Source organism: Typopeltis vanoorti, chromosome 9, assembly GCF_054136105.1.
Source record: "Typopeltis vanoorti isolate ZY-2024b chromosome 9, IOZ_Tvanoo_1.0, whole genome shotgun sequence".
Classification (NCBI taxonomy): Eukaryota; Metazoa; Arthropoda; class Arachnida; order Uropygi; family Thelyphonidae; genus Typopeltis; species Typopeltis vanoorti.
Window position 1 is genome coordinate 64,343,400 of NC_143557.1, and position 21,879 is coordinate 64,365,278.

A 21,879-nucleotide genomic window follows, 5' to 3' on the forward strand; every position below is an offset into this window, starting at 1 on the left:
AGGAACTTGATATACACCAGGCAGAGACATGGAATTTAGCATTTATCTTTAGAAGAGGGGGGGAAATAGGTGGATATTTTGTTAATAGTGATATAAGTGGCTGTTAAATCATATTTCTTCAGAATTCTTGAAATTGGTTCTGAAATCCAGCAAATATATGGAATTGAAACTCAACGTATTGATTCCTTGTCATTCTGGATTGGACTGTAGGAATCGAAAAGATGTTGTGTACTTTTTTCTAAGAAGCCATTTAATTTCATGTGATGTTTGATAGTTGAAAGTTCTTTCTGTAATTCATGAGGAGTCGAACAATTAGTTCTAGCTCATCAGACTAAACATTTTATGATTCCTGTTTTTTTGATAAGGATGATGAGCAGATTGTTTAAGAATATAACGTCCAGTGAAAGTGGGTTTTCTGTAGACATCCTCCTCATCCGTTCACCTTCAGGTATTCTAACAACAACAGTTTAGAGAAAACCCACTTTCACTGGACATCATATCTGCAAGGAGATGTGTTTTGCATTATGGGAGATACTGGGACAGGAGTGATGTTAGCTTGGTCCACCTTTCCTATGAGTTGCCCAGTGTTGTATTACCTTACCCCGGTAAGGTAGTACAACACCATATTCAGTCCTGAAGATATTTTCGGGTGCAAACTTTGTTTGCTCACACTTGGATAAAGGATTAAACTAAATTTATTATAGTCTAACCAAGTGAAAAATAAACTTTCAATTACTAACACACAAAAGCACAATAACTTAGAGCAGTGGTTCCAAACCTTTTTCCACTTGTGTACCCCTTTTAAACCCATTTCTATAAACTGTATCCCTTGTTTTTAAAATAGCAGTGATTGAAACTTAACATTTATTGTTCCATAATTAATATTTTGTATTTTGTTTACTTTACTGTTTTACAGCCATTACTGATTATTTTTTGTGAATGGCCCAACACGTACCACAGTTTTGGAACCAATGACCTAGAGCAGGGGTCGGCAAACTGCAGCTTGCGAGCCACATATGGCTCTTTGGGTACATACATGTGGCTCTGAAATAAAATTGAAAATAAAAATAAAGCTATCATAGTTTCATTTATAAAATTTTTAAAGATTATACAGAGGGAGTGGGGGGGGGGGATGGTTGAGTACATGGTAGGCAGTGCAGCCAAACAGAGTGACTAATTAGGATTAGGTTTTAGGGTGCCTCGACATCTGAGCTCATTTTCAGAGCAACAAAATGACTAATGAGTGATCGCACATGTGTGTTAGCATTTCAACTCAACTGGCGGCTTGCTTTTATCTTTCAGTCTCACAATTTCCGAAAAATATATAAATACTGGGTTAACTCACAACACACTTTGTCCAAGTATTACTTAGCACTTCTGAACATATATCGAGCTTTGGCTGAAGGAGGAAAACCAACAATAAAAATCAATAAACAACAAGCAATTGGTTGAAATGTGGTCATGTGGATAACAGTGTTCACTTCAAATCTGACAAAACAGCAAGGGAGGTTAAAAGCAATAAAATCATATTGTTGTTTATTTCACCCCTCTTTTATTACTTGTCATTCTGCCGCTACAAATTAAAATAGTAGCAGAATGTTCATGGAATGAACATTGTGCCGCTATTTTTATTTTTTAAAGTATCCATTTTATTTCAATAATTTTTACTTACTTATTCAATTTTAATTTGTTTTGTTTGGATAATTAAAATATATAATTTATTTGGTTAATTTAAGTCTGCCTGTGGACCACCTGTCTCTTCGTTGAGGACCACCTGTGGTCCGCTAACCATAGATTGAGAAACACTGCTATAGAGCAGTGGTGGCGAACCTGTAGCACACCCAAGAATTTTGCTGGCACATCAACGATGTACATATGATATCCTTTTATATGTTTATAAATTATTCCACTTTTTTTTAATTGTTATAATACGTACAAGTTAAATTTTGTTTTACAGGAGAGTAGCTATGAAGACATGAATTTGATTGGTGCAGTATTAACAAAAGATCACACGACCCAAAGACAAATGGAACTGACAATTTTTGAGTTGAAATGCTAATTCTCTTCAACCGAATTCCATAACATCTGCAACTGTCATAACACCATTCACTATATATTTCTTAGTTTTAAGTTGTTTATCGTTCCGACAGAACTTCTCATTACCGTCAAGTTCAACTCATACAAAGTTTCAACCTTTGGCTGATTTTTATTGCCTTGTTCGCATTTGAGCTGGAAGGGGAACTCACACAAGTATTATATGGCATGTTTCAATTTGTGGTAGAATTTTATTTGACGTTAGCTTTTGTGATCTGTCATAATGACATCGAGAATTTCAAATGCAGTCAAACAAACACTTATTTCATGTAATTGGAAAATTGGACAATAATTTTAGTTAGATACTGTGTTTCCAGTGCAACATATGGTTTTGCTTGCCTATACAGGGTAGTTTCTGTGAGGGGGGGGGTACATGTGATTCATTAGTTAGTGCCGTTTTTATTCCAGCTGTCTCTAATTGCACTATTTGTTGAGAAATATATTACACAGACTGCAAAAGCCTCTGTACCTTATTCAGGGATACAATAAAACCTTTTTTTTCTTGCATCTATAGTATATAATGGTTGCTGGGAGAGGGCGTGGGCGTGTTGTTTTTTGTGTGGGAGGTATATATGCAAAATCTTTTAATGTCTTTTTTCGTAAAGTGAAATCAGGGGGTGCCAGTTATACGTGAGGGCAAGTTATATTCGACGGTAAGCTTTCGCCGACAAGTCGAAATCCTTCTTCTGTTTCTCCTGCTCTGCTGACTTCTATGGTGAGTTACAATGCATAAATATTTTTCTCACTACCGCTTTTTTTTTTTTTTCTTTCAAGCCAACATCATTAAAAGCAATTTAATAATACAATAATCAATAATTTTATACTGAATAATATAAATTTTTGGTGATCAGAATGGGATGTCAATGAAACTTACCACAAGTTAATTTAATGATGTTGGCCTGAGAAAACTACAATATTGTAGCATTAGTCCTGTGATTGATAACTAATTTAAATGCATACTTTTGTATTTGTCAACATGCTACACCGTATACATAAGTGTATTAATACTCATTATGATTATGCCATAATTAATTTTCTCCTCTACATATGCTTGTGAGTCATTATTTTCCGAAATGAATTTTATAAAAGACAGTTTAAGAAATAGAATGACTGATGAATCTAGTTTCACGTGTGTATTACTAAAAGTGACAAAATATGAACCTGATATAAAGCATTTGGGGATCTAATGTACAACAGCAAAAATCTCATTAATAAATTGATATTAATAAATTAATAAATTGATAATAGGTTGATATTGATTTGTATATGACAATGTCTATGTCAAATTATGAGTTCATTTTTATGAAATTCTATGTTAATTTTTAAACTTGTCTCAATAAAATTCTGCAATTTATTTTGTATTAATTTATGTTAATTAATAATTCCAGATAATGATCGGATGCTATGTATACTGAGTCTCAGTAAACAAAAGAAATTTCTTGGAAAACACAGCGAAATATAGACAAACCAGAGAAATACACATAACATGTGCAACAAATTTTATGAGATGATTTGCTGCTCCATCAAACCATATTTATTCCTGCAATACTCTCTCTCTTCATAAGTTTTTTTTTTAATTATGCCATCATAAATTCACTTATTCATGTTTAGAATTAATAGGATCATGCTATTCTCTCTACCCAGCAAATTATAGGACACACATATCACAAATGATAATTATTAATTATCCTTTACCATTAATGAAAGTGTTTCTACTCACACTTATTTTTTCCTATTCTTACATGTCTTATAAATGATAGTTCACATATTTTCATCTTTCAGTATTTCAAATATACCAATCAAATATAGCACTTTCCTTCATTCTTGTTTTCTAATAAATCCTAAAACAGATTGTTCCCCCACTCTACGCAGAAGTATTCAAAGTTATCCTGCAATTAATTGCATTGGACCAATTAAGATGAGCGCTGATGCTCTATGCCTGTTTCTTCTTCTTTGAGTAGTCTGCAAGACATGCTGTTTTATTGCAGCAATAAAACACGTGTTCCTCTTTTTGGTTCATCTTTTTTTGATTTGTGGAGAATGACCGGTTAGTTTGCCCTGTGTATGCGTTACAGAGTGAAGTGTGAATAGTAATATAGTGAAACAAATTTAAACATAAAAATACATTTTTAAAAGGTAAGTGTAATTAATGTAATTTAATATTATTTTACTTGTTACTTTTATGATTTTTTTTTGGCTTTAAACCGAAATAATTTAATTTAGGATTAATTAATTAGTTGCTTTTGAATAAAATATGCCGGTAAATTTTTTTTATATATGAAATTGTGCTGAAATCTATTAATTCTGAATACCTTTTTTTTCTCCCAAGAATTAAAGATCATTAAAATCGATGCTAAATGACCACAATGTATTTATAGTTTACATGAACAAACAATTACATAAAAAAAAAAAGCTAAAAGACGTTTATTGATGTAATTATTTGTCTCCAAGCTTCCCCGCTGTTGAAAATTTTCAGCGCACGCACGCCCATGCATACGGTCAAATTAACGTGAAACTTGTAGCGCAGGTTGCATAATCCACATGAGAGCACACACCCAACCGAAATGAGCACACGACGCCACTGATATATATATATATAAACACATACAGTAATCCCTCGATTAATGCGCCCCAATTAGTGCGATTAGTGAATTTCGATACCGAAATTCGATTAGTGCACCTATATGCATCTTAAAAATAAATGTTACAGATTTTGTTAAAGGGGTGGAAGGGGTGGTGAAGTGCAATACATAGCCTCTCCCACTCAAATGTCAACCTCACCTTCCCGTGGTTCATCCTGTTCTAAAAGTACAAACGAGGCACTGGCGACCGAGTATGGGCGGTATAACCTTAACACCCTAACAGAGTAAATGCTGTAAGATCTGCCTGTCCAGAGGCGTTAGGTAGCAGCCCTACCACTGGACTTACCCAGCGACAGGTTAGTAACCTGCCCTAGGGAAATTCAAAATACTTTCAAGTTTCATGCAAAGAAAAGCTGGACGGACTGTCAGGGAAAAGACCACAACCCAGGAAACGGTAAATGAAATTGGAAAAAGGAACACATAATGAAGATTGCAACATGGAATGTGAGAAGCATTGCACACAAAGAAGAAGAACTTGATAAACAACTAAACCAAGCTAACATAAAGATATGTATAGTAACAGAAACAAAGAAAAAACAAAAAGGTACAAAAGAAACAAACCACTATATACAAATCTACAGTGGGGTAAAAAAAGAAGTAAGAGCAAAAGCAGGTATAATGATTATGGTACATAAATCCCTAAAGAACAATATTGTATATTACAACTATTTGAATGAAAGACTAATAGAAATTAGACTCAAGACATTAAGAGGCCACATAACAATAATTGATGCATATGCACCAGAAGAGGGAAAAGAAGAAGACAGTAATATATTTTATAAAGAATTACAGAATGCCATAGATAAAATAAACAAAACTGACTATTTACTGCTAGCAGGAGATTTAAATGTCAGAATAGGAAACAAAAAATACAAAACAAACATAGGTAAATTTGGCGAAGATACATGTAATCAAAATGGTCGCAGATTGCGCAATTTTGTCATTTATAATAATATGAGAATAATGAATTCAATGTTTAAACACAAGGAAATACATAAATATACTTGGTACATCCCTGGTACAAAAACACACTAGAATCAGACTATATAATGTCTTGTCAAAACCAACTCTACTATACGGAAGCGAAACATGGACCATGAAAAGGAAAGATGAAAAACGAATTCAAACAGCAGAAATGAAGTTCCCCAGAAAAAGAGCTGGATATACCAAGTGGGACCACAAAACAAATGAAGAAATCTTACAATCCCTAAAAATCAAACCAATTAATTACTACATAAGACAGTATAAACAAAAATGGCTAGAACATTTAAATCGAATGGATAACAGCAGACTACCAAAAATATTATACAGATACAAAATAAGTGGAAAAAGAAGAATCGGAAGACCAAGAAAGAGATGGCATGAGACCGGAACAGGCCACATGGCCTATATTCCATGTTAGGAAGAAGAGAAGATAGATTTTAAAAATTTTCTATCTATACATTTTTTTATGGCTGACTATTTTAAAAAATCACACATCAAAATGAAATAATTTAATTACTGATTTAAAACATTTTACAGTTATTTTTAATGGCATACTACCATGCACTCTATGTTCCAAATTTTTACCGTCAAAATTTATGTAGTCTGCTAATTATATAGCATTTTCCTAATCATATCTCGTACCTCCTTTGCAATTATTTTCTTTACATTTTTTTTTATTAATTTAAAGTATTTTCCCAACCTTTCATTATGAGTAAAAGAATTAGTGAGCAAAAAAGTGAAAGTGTGGAAAGTGAAAAGTAATCTCATTACTTTTCACTTTCCACATGAAATAATAAAGGAAGCGAACAAGGCGAGTCCAGAGCAAAGATAAGACAAGAACATAAAAATGGGTGAATCAACTTTAAGAGCAATTTTAAACAAAGCTGCTGAATACAAAGAGAAAAGTAAGGCTGATTCAAGGTAATGTGCATACACTCGAAATCAAAGTATCATAATGATTGAATTAAAGAGACTTCTTTCTACATAGATCGAAGATTGTAACCAAAAACGGATCATGCTAAGAACTTACTTTAGTCTTTATTAAATCAAAAGCATTAAATCTCTTTGCAACCTTGAAAGAAAGGGCTATCAATGATGGAAAAGAAGAATTCCACGTTAGTGCTGGGTGGTTTGAGAAATAGCCTACATAATGTTCTAATCACAGGCGAAGCTGCAAGTGCTGATAAGCAGGCGGCCGCAAATTATCCAGAGATTTGAAGAAAATTGTATAAGAAGAGGACTATTGTGACCAACAAATATTTAATGTCGATGAAACCTGGCCTTCTTTTTGGAAGCCAATGCCGTCCAAGAATTTTCTGGCCAAATCAGAGAAATCTCAGCCTGGTTATAAAGTCACAAAGTCTAATTAAATTACTGCTAGCAATATGCGATCCATTTGGAAACACATTCTTCCACATTGTACAAATGATTTTAGAGGCTTTTCAAATGAATCTAGGGTAATTAAATCGCATACTGAGAAACTGAGTGATTCCGACCTGCTAAATTTAGATGCACAGCGGGAAGATCCTGAAGAATATTAAGAAAATTTAATCACTGACAAGCCCAAAGAGATTTCACAGAAACAAATTTAAAATATTTTCATGCAACCGAAACTTTTAAGTAGCAATGCTTAGAGACTGACCCTTGTGAAGAGAGAAGCAGGAAAATTTGCAGAAGAGACAGTTGTTTTAAAAAAAAAAGAAACAGAATGCCAGCCAGAATAATAGATTTATATTTTGAATATGTTTTATTTTCTTTCAGCTTCATAGTTTTCCTTTAACTAGGCCCTGAGACATACCCTAATTCTTTTATAAAAAAAAATCAAGGGTAAAAAAAGACATTTGAGGAACGAATTATACTTTTTTCCATAGGTTATTATACTCGACTGGTGCGTTTTCGATTAATGCACCTGTTTTAAAGAACACATTAGGCACACTAATTGTGGGATTGTTGTACATATATATATATAATATTGGTTTTATTATATTTATTACGGTCACGATTTACCATGCCGTGTTTTTATTTCACGTGCAACTGTTACAATAAAATGTATTACTGGTGAGATTTATTTTATTAAATTTTCGAATTACTGTCATTTATTATTTTGAATAATAATTCAGTTCTTTTTATATAATGTATTTATATAATATTAGATAAAATATATTGTTTAGGGTGCTTTTCAACATGGCTATGAAAAAAAAAACTAAGAAAAACAACAGATGAGCATCGTGGCTTTAAAACTGAATCTTTCGTGTTCCTCTCGAACTCAGATGGCCTCCCAATCTGTCTTATTTGCCAGCGCACAACAAAAAGTCAAATTTGGAGAGACACTTCACGACAAAACATGCCACATTTGCCAGAAAATATCCTGTCGGTGACACAAGAAAGAGAACAGTTGAAGATCTTCAGAAAAATGTTGAAAAATCAAGTTCTGTATTTAATTATTGGAGAGTCTGCCAATGATGTTAATATTGCAAGCTTCGTAGTGAGTCAAGAGATTGCTAAGAGATTTTATGTATTCACCATTCACAGATGGTGAATACATAAAATGTTGTTCTGTTAATGCATTTTAAGAACTTTTTCGGGATTTCAAAAACGCAAGCCGAGATTTTAAATAAAATTAAAAGCATGCTGTTATCTGCCAAAACAGTAGCAGATAGGCAGTCACAATGTCCTCAAATGTGACCAACCAACAAGTCGAAGACATTAAATTAGCTTCAGCTTTATCAATTGCGGTAGATGAGTCTTGTGACATCAAGGACACAGCCCAAGTTTCCCTTTTTGTGTGGTATGCCAAGAAAAACTGGGGGTCCGAGAGAAGAACTTCTGGGATTATTGCCATTCAAGGGCCAAACGCGGGAGAGGACATAGCAAATGCCGTCCTTGAATGCATGGAAAATGAACTCAAAAGATAATTACAATGCTGAAACGAATGTTCACATGTAAAGATAAGGATGTTATTTTGCTTCTTTACAAGGCCTTGATAAGACCTGACTTGGATTATTGAGTGCAGGTCTGGTCTCCTGTTTTCCATGGTAATTCTGATACAGTGGAGAGTACAAAGGAGAGTGTCAAAAATGATATCAAGATTGTGGAATACAGATTATGAAGACAGATTGAGAATTTGTAGGCTGCAGAAATTATTAAGCAGGACAAAGAGGGGTAAATATGATTATGACTTACAAACTTCTGAAAGGGATATACAGAATTTCAGAAGATGGAATTTTTCATTTTATGGAGGGTGGGGAAAGGATACAAGAGCATTAACAAAAGTTGAGAATTAATGCTGTCAAGAAGGGGGTTAGAGCTAGATTTTTTTCTCTCATATAGTGTGTGATTGGAATGGATTGCCTTTGGATGTTCTGTGTGCAAATAACATGAATGAATTCAAGAACAGGTATGACAGTTGGTGCAAATAGTATGCCCTCCCTCGATGAGTTCCTGACTCCCTGGAGGTCTCTCTTAATAATAATAATGTTATTTTGGAAAATATTCCAGACAACATTATAAACGAACTGCATTCTTAAGGAAGAAAAAAAAAATACAATCATTACTATCACGAGAAATCGACTACTGACTACTTTTGGAGTAGTTAAAATTTTATACTGATTATACTGACATGAATTAAATGAATAAAAGTAAATAACTAACTGATATCCTTAACATATCATTACTGCAATAGTGCAAAATATGTTTATTTAAGAAAATAAGGGCTCACTTTCTAATGAACTGTGTTTTCTGAACATAAAATAAATGTGGTGACAATAACCAGCTCACAAAAACTTCTTCAAATTCCTTGAGTTGCAAAAATGAGTATTCGATATTAGGCAATGCTACATCTTCAGATACCACTTTTTTCTTTCCTAAATTAGGAAGGGGGAAAAACTATAATAACCAAATATAAATATGAAATTTCATTTAAATTTTGAAAAGTAAAGAGGATTCGTATGAAAAATTTAAGAAAAGATAACAATTAACTGAAAATTAACTGAAAAAATAACAGTGTATTACAAGAGGCATTATGTAAAACACTATTTCTTGAATGAAAAGAAAGGAACCCACACAAGTTACACACATAATACACTGGTCTCACATATTAAGGTGCTGAGACCATTAATTGAAATGCCCACAACTTCATAATGTGATCCATATAGATATTCCACTCTTCTCTTTACTTTACAATAAAATCATCTGCTTAAATAAATTATATACAAGTATTCAGGACTCTTTAAAGAAATTGAATAACAGCTGTAACAAAATTAGTATCAAAATTAGCAATAAAAAGACAAAGACTATGAAAATAGGCTGGAGCATGGGAAATGTCAACCACATTTTCATGGGAGAAGTAAAATATTCAGCTTATAAAGTTTTAGTGATAATAGAAAAATTAAATACAAAACTAGATAACAGAATAATAATGTAAATTGTTGTAAGTTGGTAAATAGTGAACGTAGTATCATATAAATTTAATTGTGTAGTACTATTATAGTATTCTGTATGCTCTTTATTGATGATGAGGAAAAAAATGAAAAAGAACTTCAAATTAATTCTCTCTCTTGTCCTTGTGGATTATATTGGGGGAGAGGAACATTATACAATATTTCAGATGATTTTCCAAATTAATATCTCATCTTTCCCATAATGTATTAGGCTCAACTGCTTGTCACAGACAAATAATTTGATATCACATTAACCAAACTGATATGATGACAAGCAGTAAATGGTATTTGTAATCAACTCGCACTATAGCAAAACAGCATTATAGTGAATGCCCTTCACTAAAATAAACTACCACAAAGTCCAAGTGAAAACTCTATAATATCAATACAGCACTACAGACAATTCACTATAACACACTTTCCACTGTAACAAATTATTGGTCCCTGCAAAGTTCTCTGGCTAACTGATATTTAAAAAAAATCCCTTACTATCCACAAATGAGATTGGCCAACTCACTTTCAGCTGAAAAGCTCTTATGAAGGATCCTTGTCTAGATGTAGATGGCATCTGAACTCAGGTCTTGCAAACCAAAGGGCATTATCACTAGAATGGCTCTGAAAGGCTCTTCGAAAATAATGATACTTGGAGACATGCAGATTCAAAAAGGGTTTCAGTAATGTAGTCACTTTCAAAGGAATGTCACTTGGATGACCAAAGAATTCTTAGTACCTGTTTATTAACACTATCTAGGATAATTATACAACACAGACACACACACATTTACACAGGTTTTCATTCATTTAGTCATTCATTTGGCAAGGATTCAGCACCAACTATTTGAGATTAGAATGGCATGGATACAACACAACATGACATGGGGTCAAATAGGATTTGTAAGTAGGAATGGGGACCATTTTTTTTCACTAAAGTTCTCATCTCTTTCATTAACCACAAAAATACCACTTTATTCCATTTTATTGAATTGATTTTTTGCTATGCCTATTCTTATCTTTATGTCTTCTTTCGATCTTCTTTCCTCATTCATTGTACTCCCTAGGTATCTGTAATTCTTTATATGAATTACAGATACCTAGGGACCAGTCATTGTTTATCTCTTTCCCCTTTAATTTACACATAATTGACGCATAAATACTTTTTTTAGGGGATGCAGCAGAAGAGTAGGGTTCTGGTTGCATTAATTGAGGACTGTGTCGAGGCTAGCTGGTGAAAGGACGTACTGTCGGAGAGCTCCTGAAAGATTTGTGATTTTTGTTGATTTATTAATATTTTGTTAGATTTAATTGTGTAATTTTAGTATATTATTGTAGTTTTATTAGTGTAGCTAGTTACTTTATGTTATAAAACACTTTAGTGTACTAAAGTGTTTTATAACATAATCTATGTTGGGAAGTCGCTGCTAGAGAGATTCGTAGTGTGTAGTGTTTGTGAAAGCTCCAGATAAGATAAGCATTATTTTCAGTTATTGTTGATAAATTTACTTTAAAATTGCGTAGTTTTGTTTGCCTTGTGTATCTTAGTGTGTCTGTTTGTGTGTTTTTGGTGTTTATAATTTATAATTTGATAAAATACGTTACTAGTAAGTATGGCTCCAGTACGAAGGAAAATGGTGGCCAGTAATGATGGTTCGCCATCTTCTTTCAAGAACGGTAATGTAAAGGAGATGATTCAGTGTACTATCTGCGAAATGTACGCTTTACGGAGTGCGGAAAGAGTGTGGTTAGATGATAATAAAGGAGTGAATGTGTGTAGAAAATGTAGGGAGAATGAGGAATTGAAGTGTATTTCGGATCGTGAGTGTGATATTTTTGTCAAACTTCAGAATGAAGAAAATAGGGATATGACAAGAAACGGCGAGGTTGTACCAGAGAATTGTGAGAGTGTGAATGTAGAAAGTGTGAATGATAGTATTAATGGTTTTACAGAGAATAAAAAAGATGAGATAGATGCAATGAGTGAAATCGTGTTGTTGAATGGTGCGATACAAAGGGCAAAACAGCAGTTAGAGCATATGAGCAAAAGTCGACTGAATGAACCAACCAATAATAAAAAGTATGACAAGAAAAATAGGCGTACGAGTGTGAACATGAACAAAATGAAGGATAGAGTGCTGTATGGAGACTCGTTAGTACAAGGTGTGTTAGTAGAGGATTTGACAAAATCGTACCAACCTGGTGCGATCATAAAGGATGTAACTAAGTCTATTAGAGAGCAAAAGGAAAGGGTGAAAGAAATGATTGTTGTAGCAGGTACGAATGATTTGAAAGGAGATAAAATGGAAATGATAGAAGACCTGAATGAATTGTTTGAGGTAGCAAAAGAAAAGAGTGAGAGAGTTAGAATGATTAGTCTTTTGCCACGGTATGACAGTGAAATGTTTAAAAGGAGGGCCATAATTGCGAATGACTTTATGCGTGGGTTATGTATGACGAGTGGTGTGGAATTTGTGGATGTGTGGAGTGAGTTCGATGGGCAAAAGGATCTATATAAGATGCATGGCTTGCATTTGAATGGTTACGGTGTAAGGAGACTTGAGAAAGTGTTGCTGAATGTAATGGATGTGCAAATTCAGGGAAACTAGATTTATTAGGGGGGGGGGTAGATAATACAGTCCTTGGGGAGGCAGTTGAATGTATGAATGAATATAATATGCCCGAGCAAATAAGGACAACAAATCAGAGTGGGATAGTTAATATAAGGCATCAAGGTAGGGTTGGAGCTAATGGTGGTCTTAAATTCATGTACACTAATGCTAGGAGTATTAGGAACAAGAAGGAAGAGTTTTTGGCCATGGTATTTTGGTACATATCTAAAACTGTTTAGGATTTGGCTGTAACAAATATGACCACATTGCCACCAATTGGTGAGAGTGATCATAGGGCCTTGACTTGGGAGGTGGCTAAAGGTGTGGAATTTTCAATTAAGACAGGGTACATGTGGAATTATCGGGCTGGAAAGTATGACAAGCTTAGGAGTTTGATTGGTTCAGGCATGTACAACAGCAAGGACTAGAAGTTGATAGTGCATGGGAAGCAGTTAAGAAGTGTTTGCATGAAGCAATGGCTGACTGTATACCTAGAGTCCAAATAATAAATCAAGTAGGGATTAAATGGATGAATAACACCATTAAGCTTAAGCTGCAAAAAAAGAAACAACTATGGAGGGAATTTAAGGAGAAATGTGACCGGCAGGCACATGAACGGTATAAAGCGCAGGCCAGAAGGGTGACGAGTGTGGTAAGAAAAGCAAAAAAGGATTACGAAAGAACATTGGCCATGCAGGCTAAAGAGAATCCTAAACGGTTTTTTAGATATGTAGCAAGTAAAAGGAAAAATGTACATGGCAGAATGATTTTAAAGAATGCTGATGGTAGGGAGGTAACTGAATCAGTGGATATAGTTGAGATACTGAGTGAGCACTTTGCAAGTATATATCATCCAGGTGGTGACATTGCAGAAACGAATAAACCAGTAGATTATACGGGAATTGTGGTGAATGAAGTGGAGGTGAGTAGTCTATTGCATAACCTCAATGTTAATACATCTGTGGGATTGGATGGTATACCAGCTCATGTCGTATGAGAAGCAGCTAAAGAATTGTCAGTACCCTTGACCATTTTGTTTAATTTAAGTCTCGGGTCTGGGTTAGTCCCGAGGGGGTGGAAAGAGGGGAAATTAGTTCCACTGCATAAAGGTGGTTCCAAGACTGCTGTTGTAAATTACCGGCCGATTAGCATATCAGGAATCATTGTCAAGGTCTTAGAGAAATTAGTCAAGAATTGATGAAATGTTGATGCCAATTGTTGATGCAGTCAAGAATTGATGCCATTGATGAAATGTTACACATTTCATCAATGGAAGTAACATTAGTGATAAAAGGATAACATCAGAGGACATCTCGAAAAATTTGATATTTAATTTATTTTCTCAGTTAATTCGTAGTAATTCTTATACTCTCAAAAGTTGCCTTTTCTTTTCTTGATGCTTCCTAACTATGACTTTTTCCCTTGGTTTGAATTCCACTGCCAGAACAAATGTTTACTATTCACATAACCGAAGTACCTATCCCCCCCCCCCCAACAATAAGCTCATGAACATGTTGCTTCAAATAAAAATTTACTGCTTATTATTAGCTAACTTTTATTCTCTAAGTAATTTCCCCGTTAATAATTCTTTATAATCAGCTCATAAATTTATTGGTATTATAAGGTGTATTGCACCCTGTAATGAGCATCACACCATCTCAGACTCCCCCCCCCACACACACACACCAATATATATATATATAATACATGACTACTAATATTAACTCGGAGTTGGGATATGTTCATTTTTTACATAAACTGACTAAACATCTGAGAATTATAACAAATTGAGATTTACTTGATATGCAACATGTTTCGTCGGGATCGACTTCATCAGGCGTTAAGAACATAGAAAGCTATTAAAAGACACTGAAAAAAACATTGAGACACTCTAAAGCTATAAACTCGACTGTAAATTACAGTTATTATGAACTTGAGCTATAGTCTGTGTTAAAGTTCTATTGTTGTACACCTGCGCGTGTGTGGTTCCGCGAGATCTCCAGTATCTGATAGTAGAGCTGAAAGAGTCAGGCAAATTATAGATGAGATTATTATTCATATGAAGAGGGTCCAAGGTAATTTCTTTTGACTCGACAATGCGGTGTTCTACCTCATCGTGGCAAATGTGCAGGTTTGAAGTTGTTGTCCAATTTACTTCATGTTGGCGGTTTTCGTTATTTGTGTTTATTGAAAACAGGACATGGCCTGACAGGGTGGTTCAAAATTCTACGTACAAACTTTGAGGTGAGGTAGAGAACATCAAAATCAACCATATTCACATAGGAAAGCATGACCGGAAACGTCACCGGAAGGTACTAACAGGGACACAAAGATACAGAAATAAAACAAGGCAGTAAGTAGTGTAAAAAACTTTATTAGGCATAACTGAACAGTTCAATAGTAGTTGGATACATAATATGGTTTCACATCAGGTGCTCCAAGTTACGACCATTAGCAGTGATGCATTGGTTGCCGTCCATTTTAGAAAACACCTGGAGTTTCCTGGATATTAGCAGTGCCGATAGCGATTCTTGCCACGAGGTCCACGAGGCAACAGGAATTTCGTACACCACGGCTTTAAGGGTCCTCCACAGAAAGAAATCAATGCTCGATAAATCAGGTGAGCGTGGAGGCCATGCAACAGGTCCACCATGCCCAATCCATCGAGCCCTAAAGGACCTGTCCAAATACTGACACACAGAAATGCCAAAATGGGCAGGAACCCCATCATGTTGGAACCACATCTACCGACACACACAGTCATTGGAACATTGTTCAGTAAATCCGGCAGAACTTCTTCCAGAAAGTAATGAACTTTCTGGAAGAAGTAAAGGTCCAATACTTCTGGGAGTCCAGTAGGAGTGGTAACAGGTATGGGCTGACTAAACAGTCAGCGACGATACCTGCCCATACATTAATGGCGAAGCGTTGTTGTGCAGCATGTGATTGCACAGCGTGTGGGTTCTCATGGGCCCACACATGAGCATTGTGGTGATTGAAGACCCCTTCGGGGTTAAATTTTCCAACACAAGTTGGAAAATTCGGGTCTATGGCACTTTTCTGCAGAAACCACTGCGCAAATCCCACACATTGAGGATAATCTTCGGCCATCAGTAACTGGACCCATTGCAGATGAAATGGATGTAAGGACTCAGAGCGCAATATACTGGATTGAGACACTCCTATAGCGGAGGCAATGGCACGTCTGCTTGTCTCTGGATTATTGTCCATCGCATGCAACACCTCCTCTTCCATGGTGGGATTTCGCATCGATTGTGGCCACCCACTATCATGCCCACGATCCCTGAACGATCCATAGTCACACAAATTCTGATGCAAATGCACAAACATTTGGTAATGCGGTACACATCTGTTTGGGTACCTTTCGCGACACATTCATACAGCAGCTCGTCCATTACCATCAGCTAACCGGTAAACGAGGTGCATGTCTGCCATCTCAGCATTTGTAAAACGATGCATGTTCTTTGTAAGATGTCGAAAGCTTGAATGAGGAAGCTCTCAACTGCTCACCTGGAGTGCTGGTAAACAGCGCCACCTATCACTTTTGGGTGGCATTTCCTATGTGAATATGGTTGATTTTGATGTTCTCTACCTCCCCTCAAAGTTTGTACATGGAATTTTGAACCACCCTGTATATATATATATAGTATCATGAGTCACAATCTTCTAGTTTAAATCTTTCCTGACAATTCTCCGACCCTTTCCTATTCAATCTCTTCTTACAACATTATAATTACCATCATCAGGCACTTGAGCATCAAGAACATACCCCTTTAAGTTGTAATTTAGAAATCCCTATAGCATGTGGCTTAATTTCTCAAATTAAAGATGTAAACCACTTACTTTCCCTTTCTTTATGCATGTATGTAAGAACTTGATACATTCACAATACACTTCGGTATTTTACCATAAATTTCCCTTAAAGGAAACATGAAATTTAGAAATGAAGCCATAAATTTATGGTTTCCATTTTAAATCTTTTACAAACATGGCTTTTTTGGCCTTTCTCAGTATATAGATGGATACGTTTGCCAAAAGTTATGGTCACATACTGTTCATGGCCTATGGATAATCCAATTAGCTACTATTGCACTGATTCTGATCTTTGCTGTCAAACCTAAGCATTATATTCATGAAATTGCTCCTTTTAATTTAGCAGCTTATATGACTGTCAAAATATCTAGTTTTTAAATAATGATTTGTTCCTGCTGTAATAAAGACCTTAGAATTTTTCATTTCCCTTACAGATGCCATTATTTAGATTACTTATTTCGTTATTCCTGGCCTTTCATATCAAATATTTCATAGATTTAAATGCTTGTAGCATAATCTATGTTTATTAGAATTCCATTTTCCTGCTTACTGGAATCATTCTTCCTATCAGATTAACTCCCGTTTTCACCTGAATTACGACTAGCATTATCTATCTACCTACTCTGATTTTTCATTTTTCAATTCTGGAATGTTTATACCCTTCTACCAATACTAAATGACTCAATTATCTAACACTAGATAATTAGGTCATTTTATCTCAACCTGTTCAAGTAATTATCTTCACATCTATGCGATCTGCTGTCCAATTAATCTGATACACAGTAGTATTTGGTAACTTCCCACTCCTCACAAGCAGAAGAATCCTGAATAACAAATATTGACAAGTCTTCTGCACTGATGTTATCCCTCTAATTGTACTTATGAATTAGCACCCATTCTATATATTTCAGTCTGCACTGTTCATTTGACACCCTCCCTACATTCTGCCTATTCCTGAAAAAAAGGTGATAAGTCATCAGAATATCATATCATTGTTCTCAGTACATTTCTCCTAAACATTATGGAGTTTGATGTTCATTTTTTGCTTACACTTGGATAAAGAATTAAACCAAGAATATAATGTCTCGGCATCTTTAATGGCCCGTCTCATAATGCATTGTATTACACACATCTCAAAGGGGTGTGTGCTTTGCATTATGGGATACTAAGGCAACTGATGCAAAGTCATTAGCCTCCATATACAAGTAGTCCAGTCATGAAGATACTTCACGTGCAAGATACTTACACTTGGATAAAGGATTAAACCAAGAATATAATTTCTTGGCATCATTAATTTATAGTATAACCAAGTGAAAAAAAACCTTTCAATATAAGTCATAAAAATATCTGCATTTTTAGAGCATTCATAGAGCTTCTTGTTCTGGAGTGAATCAGGTGAGAAGTGATTAATGAATTTAGTAGTGATCCTTTAGGATTATTCAGTGAGATTTTGAGGTAGATCACTAATAGTTTTTGCACTTAAATATACCCGAATAAAGGTTGAAGCTGGTCTGGGTAGTGGTGCTTCCCATAATGCATTGTATTATATACATATCAAAAGGTGTGTGCTTTGCATTATGGAATACTAAGGCAACTGGTGTGAAGTCAAGTAGCGCAGTCATGAAGATACTTCACTCGCAAAACCAAGAATATAATTTCTTTGCATCTTTAATTTAAAAAGGAACTTTCATAATAATTCAGTCATTGTTTGGTAATTCTTACCTTTTATTGATGGCAAAGAAACATTATTCTTGCATGCTTCATAGAGTAAAGCAAGATGCTCACAATTTTCAACAGCATAATTCTCTTTGATTAATTTGCTGCTAACTTTGGATACGTTGATATTTGTATTAGAAGACTGAAGATGAGTTTGTACAATTATGGGATCAAGCCACAGAGTATTTTTTATGCATAAAACCACCTTGAAAGAGATAAAGAAAAAGAAAAGAATGATATATATATATATATATATATATATATATATATATAATAAAACAAGAACAGTAAATTCACCTTAATATAACAACTTCAAGGCATTTTAAAGGAACATGTAGTAGACACATTTTAATATAACCAGTGACATGTATAGAAAAATATGAAATATATTTAATAAATTTTATGTTATAAGGACATCACCAGGGAAAAATGAGAAGATCGATTAACAACTTTCAAAACATGAATCACAAGACATGAGTCACGTGATATGCTTATTTGCTCATCTTTCAGTCACAGCTGAGTTAAAAGGAGAATGAACTATTAGAGTTCACAGAGAAAAAATACAGTGATGCATAAAGCTCTATTTCATAGGACTGTAATAATTCCTAACTTTGGTCACAGATGATGAAATAAGTTGGCATGAAGATATCTTCCTGTGGGAAGGTTTCCTATACACATTTCATCTTCTTTTTTACTAATGAAAATTGATGAAATATTATCTGACTAAGAACAGAAATATGTTATCCATATCAATCACATTATAGTAAGCTGAATTTCTGGATGATGACTATTTAATAAACTGGTTGAAAAGCCAAAAATGATTTGTCTTTTTTGGGTGATTCCAGATAATGAATATATCATCTGGGTATCACCACAATAAATATAGTTTAAAAGTGGTTCATGATAAAACTTTCTCCTTAATTTTTTCCATGTATAAATTAGCAATGGAGGCTTTACTGGGGAGCCATCTAACACAGAGACCTGATCAATAAACTACCATCTTATGGTCTTCTTTCCTCAGAGGTTTCACTATTTGCCATGGTAGCTACTTTCTCTCCTCAGATTTCCTACCGATGCTAGAGTACCTGAGGGCTCTGTACTTTCACCCACTCTTTTCTTTTTACACTTAAAATAACTTCGCTGCTAACCTCAAATTATATTTTTGCTGATGAATGAATGGGACCAAAGGAAATTTCAAAGTTCTTTCGCTATGTGCAGACTAACAGGAAGAATTATTATGGAAGGATGACTTTAATAAGTGATGGTGTATGTGGAATTTACAAAGGTGATTATGAAAATCTGAGGAGTCAGCTTCGAGCACTGCCATGACATAAGAATTTTTTTTTTGGGGGGGGGGATGTTAGTAGAGCACGAGATATTGTCATTGTCAAGTGGTGTTTGAAGTAAGCAGTATCAGACTGGCTACCAAAAGTCAGGATGATAAATCAGGAAAGAGTTAGATTAGATGGATGAGCAACATCATTATGCAAGAGTTACAGAAAAAGCTGTAGAGTATATAAAGAGAGCAAGCTCAAATGAATAGACCAAAGCACAGGCAAGAAGATTGACTATATCTAAGGAAGGCCAAGAGAAAGCTAGCTGATGCCAAAGGAAATCCCAAAGACCTCTTTCCCTATGTGGCGAGTAAAATGAAAAATGGTCTTAATGAGCATTATTGGCTGTAGGGAAAGAATGGAAGCAAATAAAATAAATTAGGTTATTAAGTGATCATTTTGCAAGGTGTACTATCCTGGGGAGGTACTGCAGTATGACATGTGACAATGACTGATGTGAGAACAGAGGTAGAAACTGGAGAGAAATTTATGATATTTCAGAGCTTTAAATATAGTCACAGGATTAGATAAGATATAAGCTGCTGTGTTACAAGGATCTGCAAGAGAATAGGCAGCTCCTATGACCAGGCTAGCTGTTTAATTTAGGATGGTGCCTTGCCTAGGAAATGACAAGCCACAAAATAGTTCCTCTGCATAAAGGAGGCTTCAAGATAGAGGTAACAAATTAGAGGCCAATCAAAAATCTCAGAAGTGGTGCTTAAAATATAAGAGAAGTTGGTAAAAGGATCAGGTGGAGAGGAATATGATAAGCAGAGGGGAGGGGGGGGGAGGAATAGCATGGTTTTGTTAACAGTAGGTCTTTGCTTATTAATTTGTTCACTTAATAAAGTGACAAATAGGTTGGCTAGAAGAAATGCTTATACACAAATGATACTGCTGAACTTTGCAAAGGAATCTGACGAGATACCGCACAGAACTCTGTTACATAAATTAGAACAAATGGGGTTGATATGAAGCTGGTGATGGACATCAAAGAGTAGTATATGGAGGAATTAAATCCAGGAGAAGGTAGTGACTAGTGTACTACAAGACTCAGTACTTAGTCTGCTGCTATTTAAAATATATATCATTCATATATAATCACTTCATATATCATTGCTATTTAGCAATGATATATGAAGTGATTTAAGGAGAAATAATCAGTTGTTTGTTGAAAACAGAGATTCTTCAGAACGACTCAGACTAGCAGTGTGAGCAAAGGAAAATGGCTGCATGTTTAATATGGCCAAGTTTGGTTATGCATCCTGGCATGAGAGTAAGATCTTTCAAGCACTTGGCTGTAGTTATTTATAGGTCCCCCTTCCATAAACAGAGAGAGAGAGAGAGGAAACAGATTCATACTAGTATTTGTAAATATGTTATTAAGGTATCCAGAAGCTTTTCCTATCAGGACCAGAAAGCTAGCACATTAGCAAAACATTTTGTTGAAAGAATCATTTGTGGATGTAGATACCAAGAAACACTTCTGATCGAGGACCTAATTTTATCTCAGAATGTTTATCACATATCTCTAAACCGTTGAAGGTGAAGAGGACTTTTACATTGGTGTAGACCCAACAATGTAATAAGCTTTGTGAATGGTTGAATAAGTCAATATAACAGACTAACAGATAAGCTCAGGTGTTGACGGTTATAAAACCAATATTTTCTACACTTTCCCACAAAAAAAGTGAAAAACTGAGGCTTGTTCTTGCATTATTCTTTATTTGCTTATTGTTTGGCAATCCATTCAAGTACTAAGGAAAAAACATTCTTTGCTGTTTATGTTTTTGATCCTCTTTTCCCAACTGATATTTATCAATCTTCTCAGGATTTGAGGATATTCATGAATAGTCAGTGTTTTAGATGAGTTTAATTCATCTTGAAAGTTATAAAATCCTATAGTGAATCAACCTCTGACAGAAGAAGAGCAAAAATAAATAAGTTTAGAGAGGAAAGACAATTTAATTTTGGTGATTTAGTTCTGCTTAGGGAAATCTCTGATGTAAGGAAGAAAGGAAAATTATAATTATAAACCAGTAAATTATAAGACAATGGATATCAATCATTCAAACAGAATAATAAGTACCGTATATTATCGCGTATAATGCGAAAAATTTATGGTCTAAAGTTAGGGGTTCGCATTATATGCGGATCTTAAAAAATATAACATCTTATTAGACTTGCACACACAATATATACTACCTAATGCCTATGCAACCAAATCTACTTG

At 34.7% G+C, this 21,879-nt stretch overlaps 1 protein-coding gene across 1 annotated transcript in view; it reads right to left on the bottom strand.

Annotated features, from left to right (window-relative positions):
• Window positions 1–21,879, bottom strand: part of LOC150103097 (putative ATP-dependent RNA helicase TDRD12) — a 623,943-nt gene that overhangs the window by 153,202 nt on the left and 448,862 nt on the right. Inside the window, exons 20-21 of the mRNA XM_090397898.1 lie at window positions 18,319–18,517; window positions 9,439–9,583 (exon numbers count right to left, since the gene is read on the bottom strand). Of these exons, the coding sequence (XP_090254024.1) occupies window positions 9,439–9,583; window positions 18,319–18,517 (344 nt within the window). The remainder of the gene's footprint in view (window positions 1–9,438; window positions 9,584–18,318; window positions 18,518–21,879) is intronic.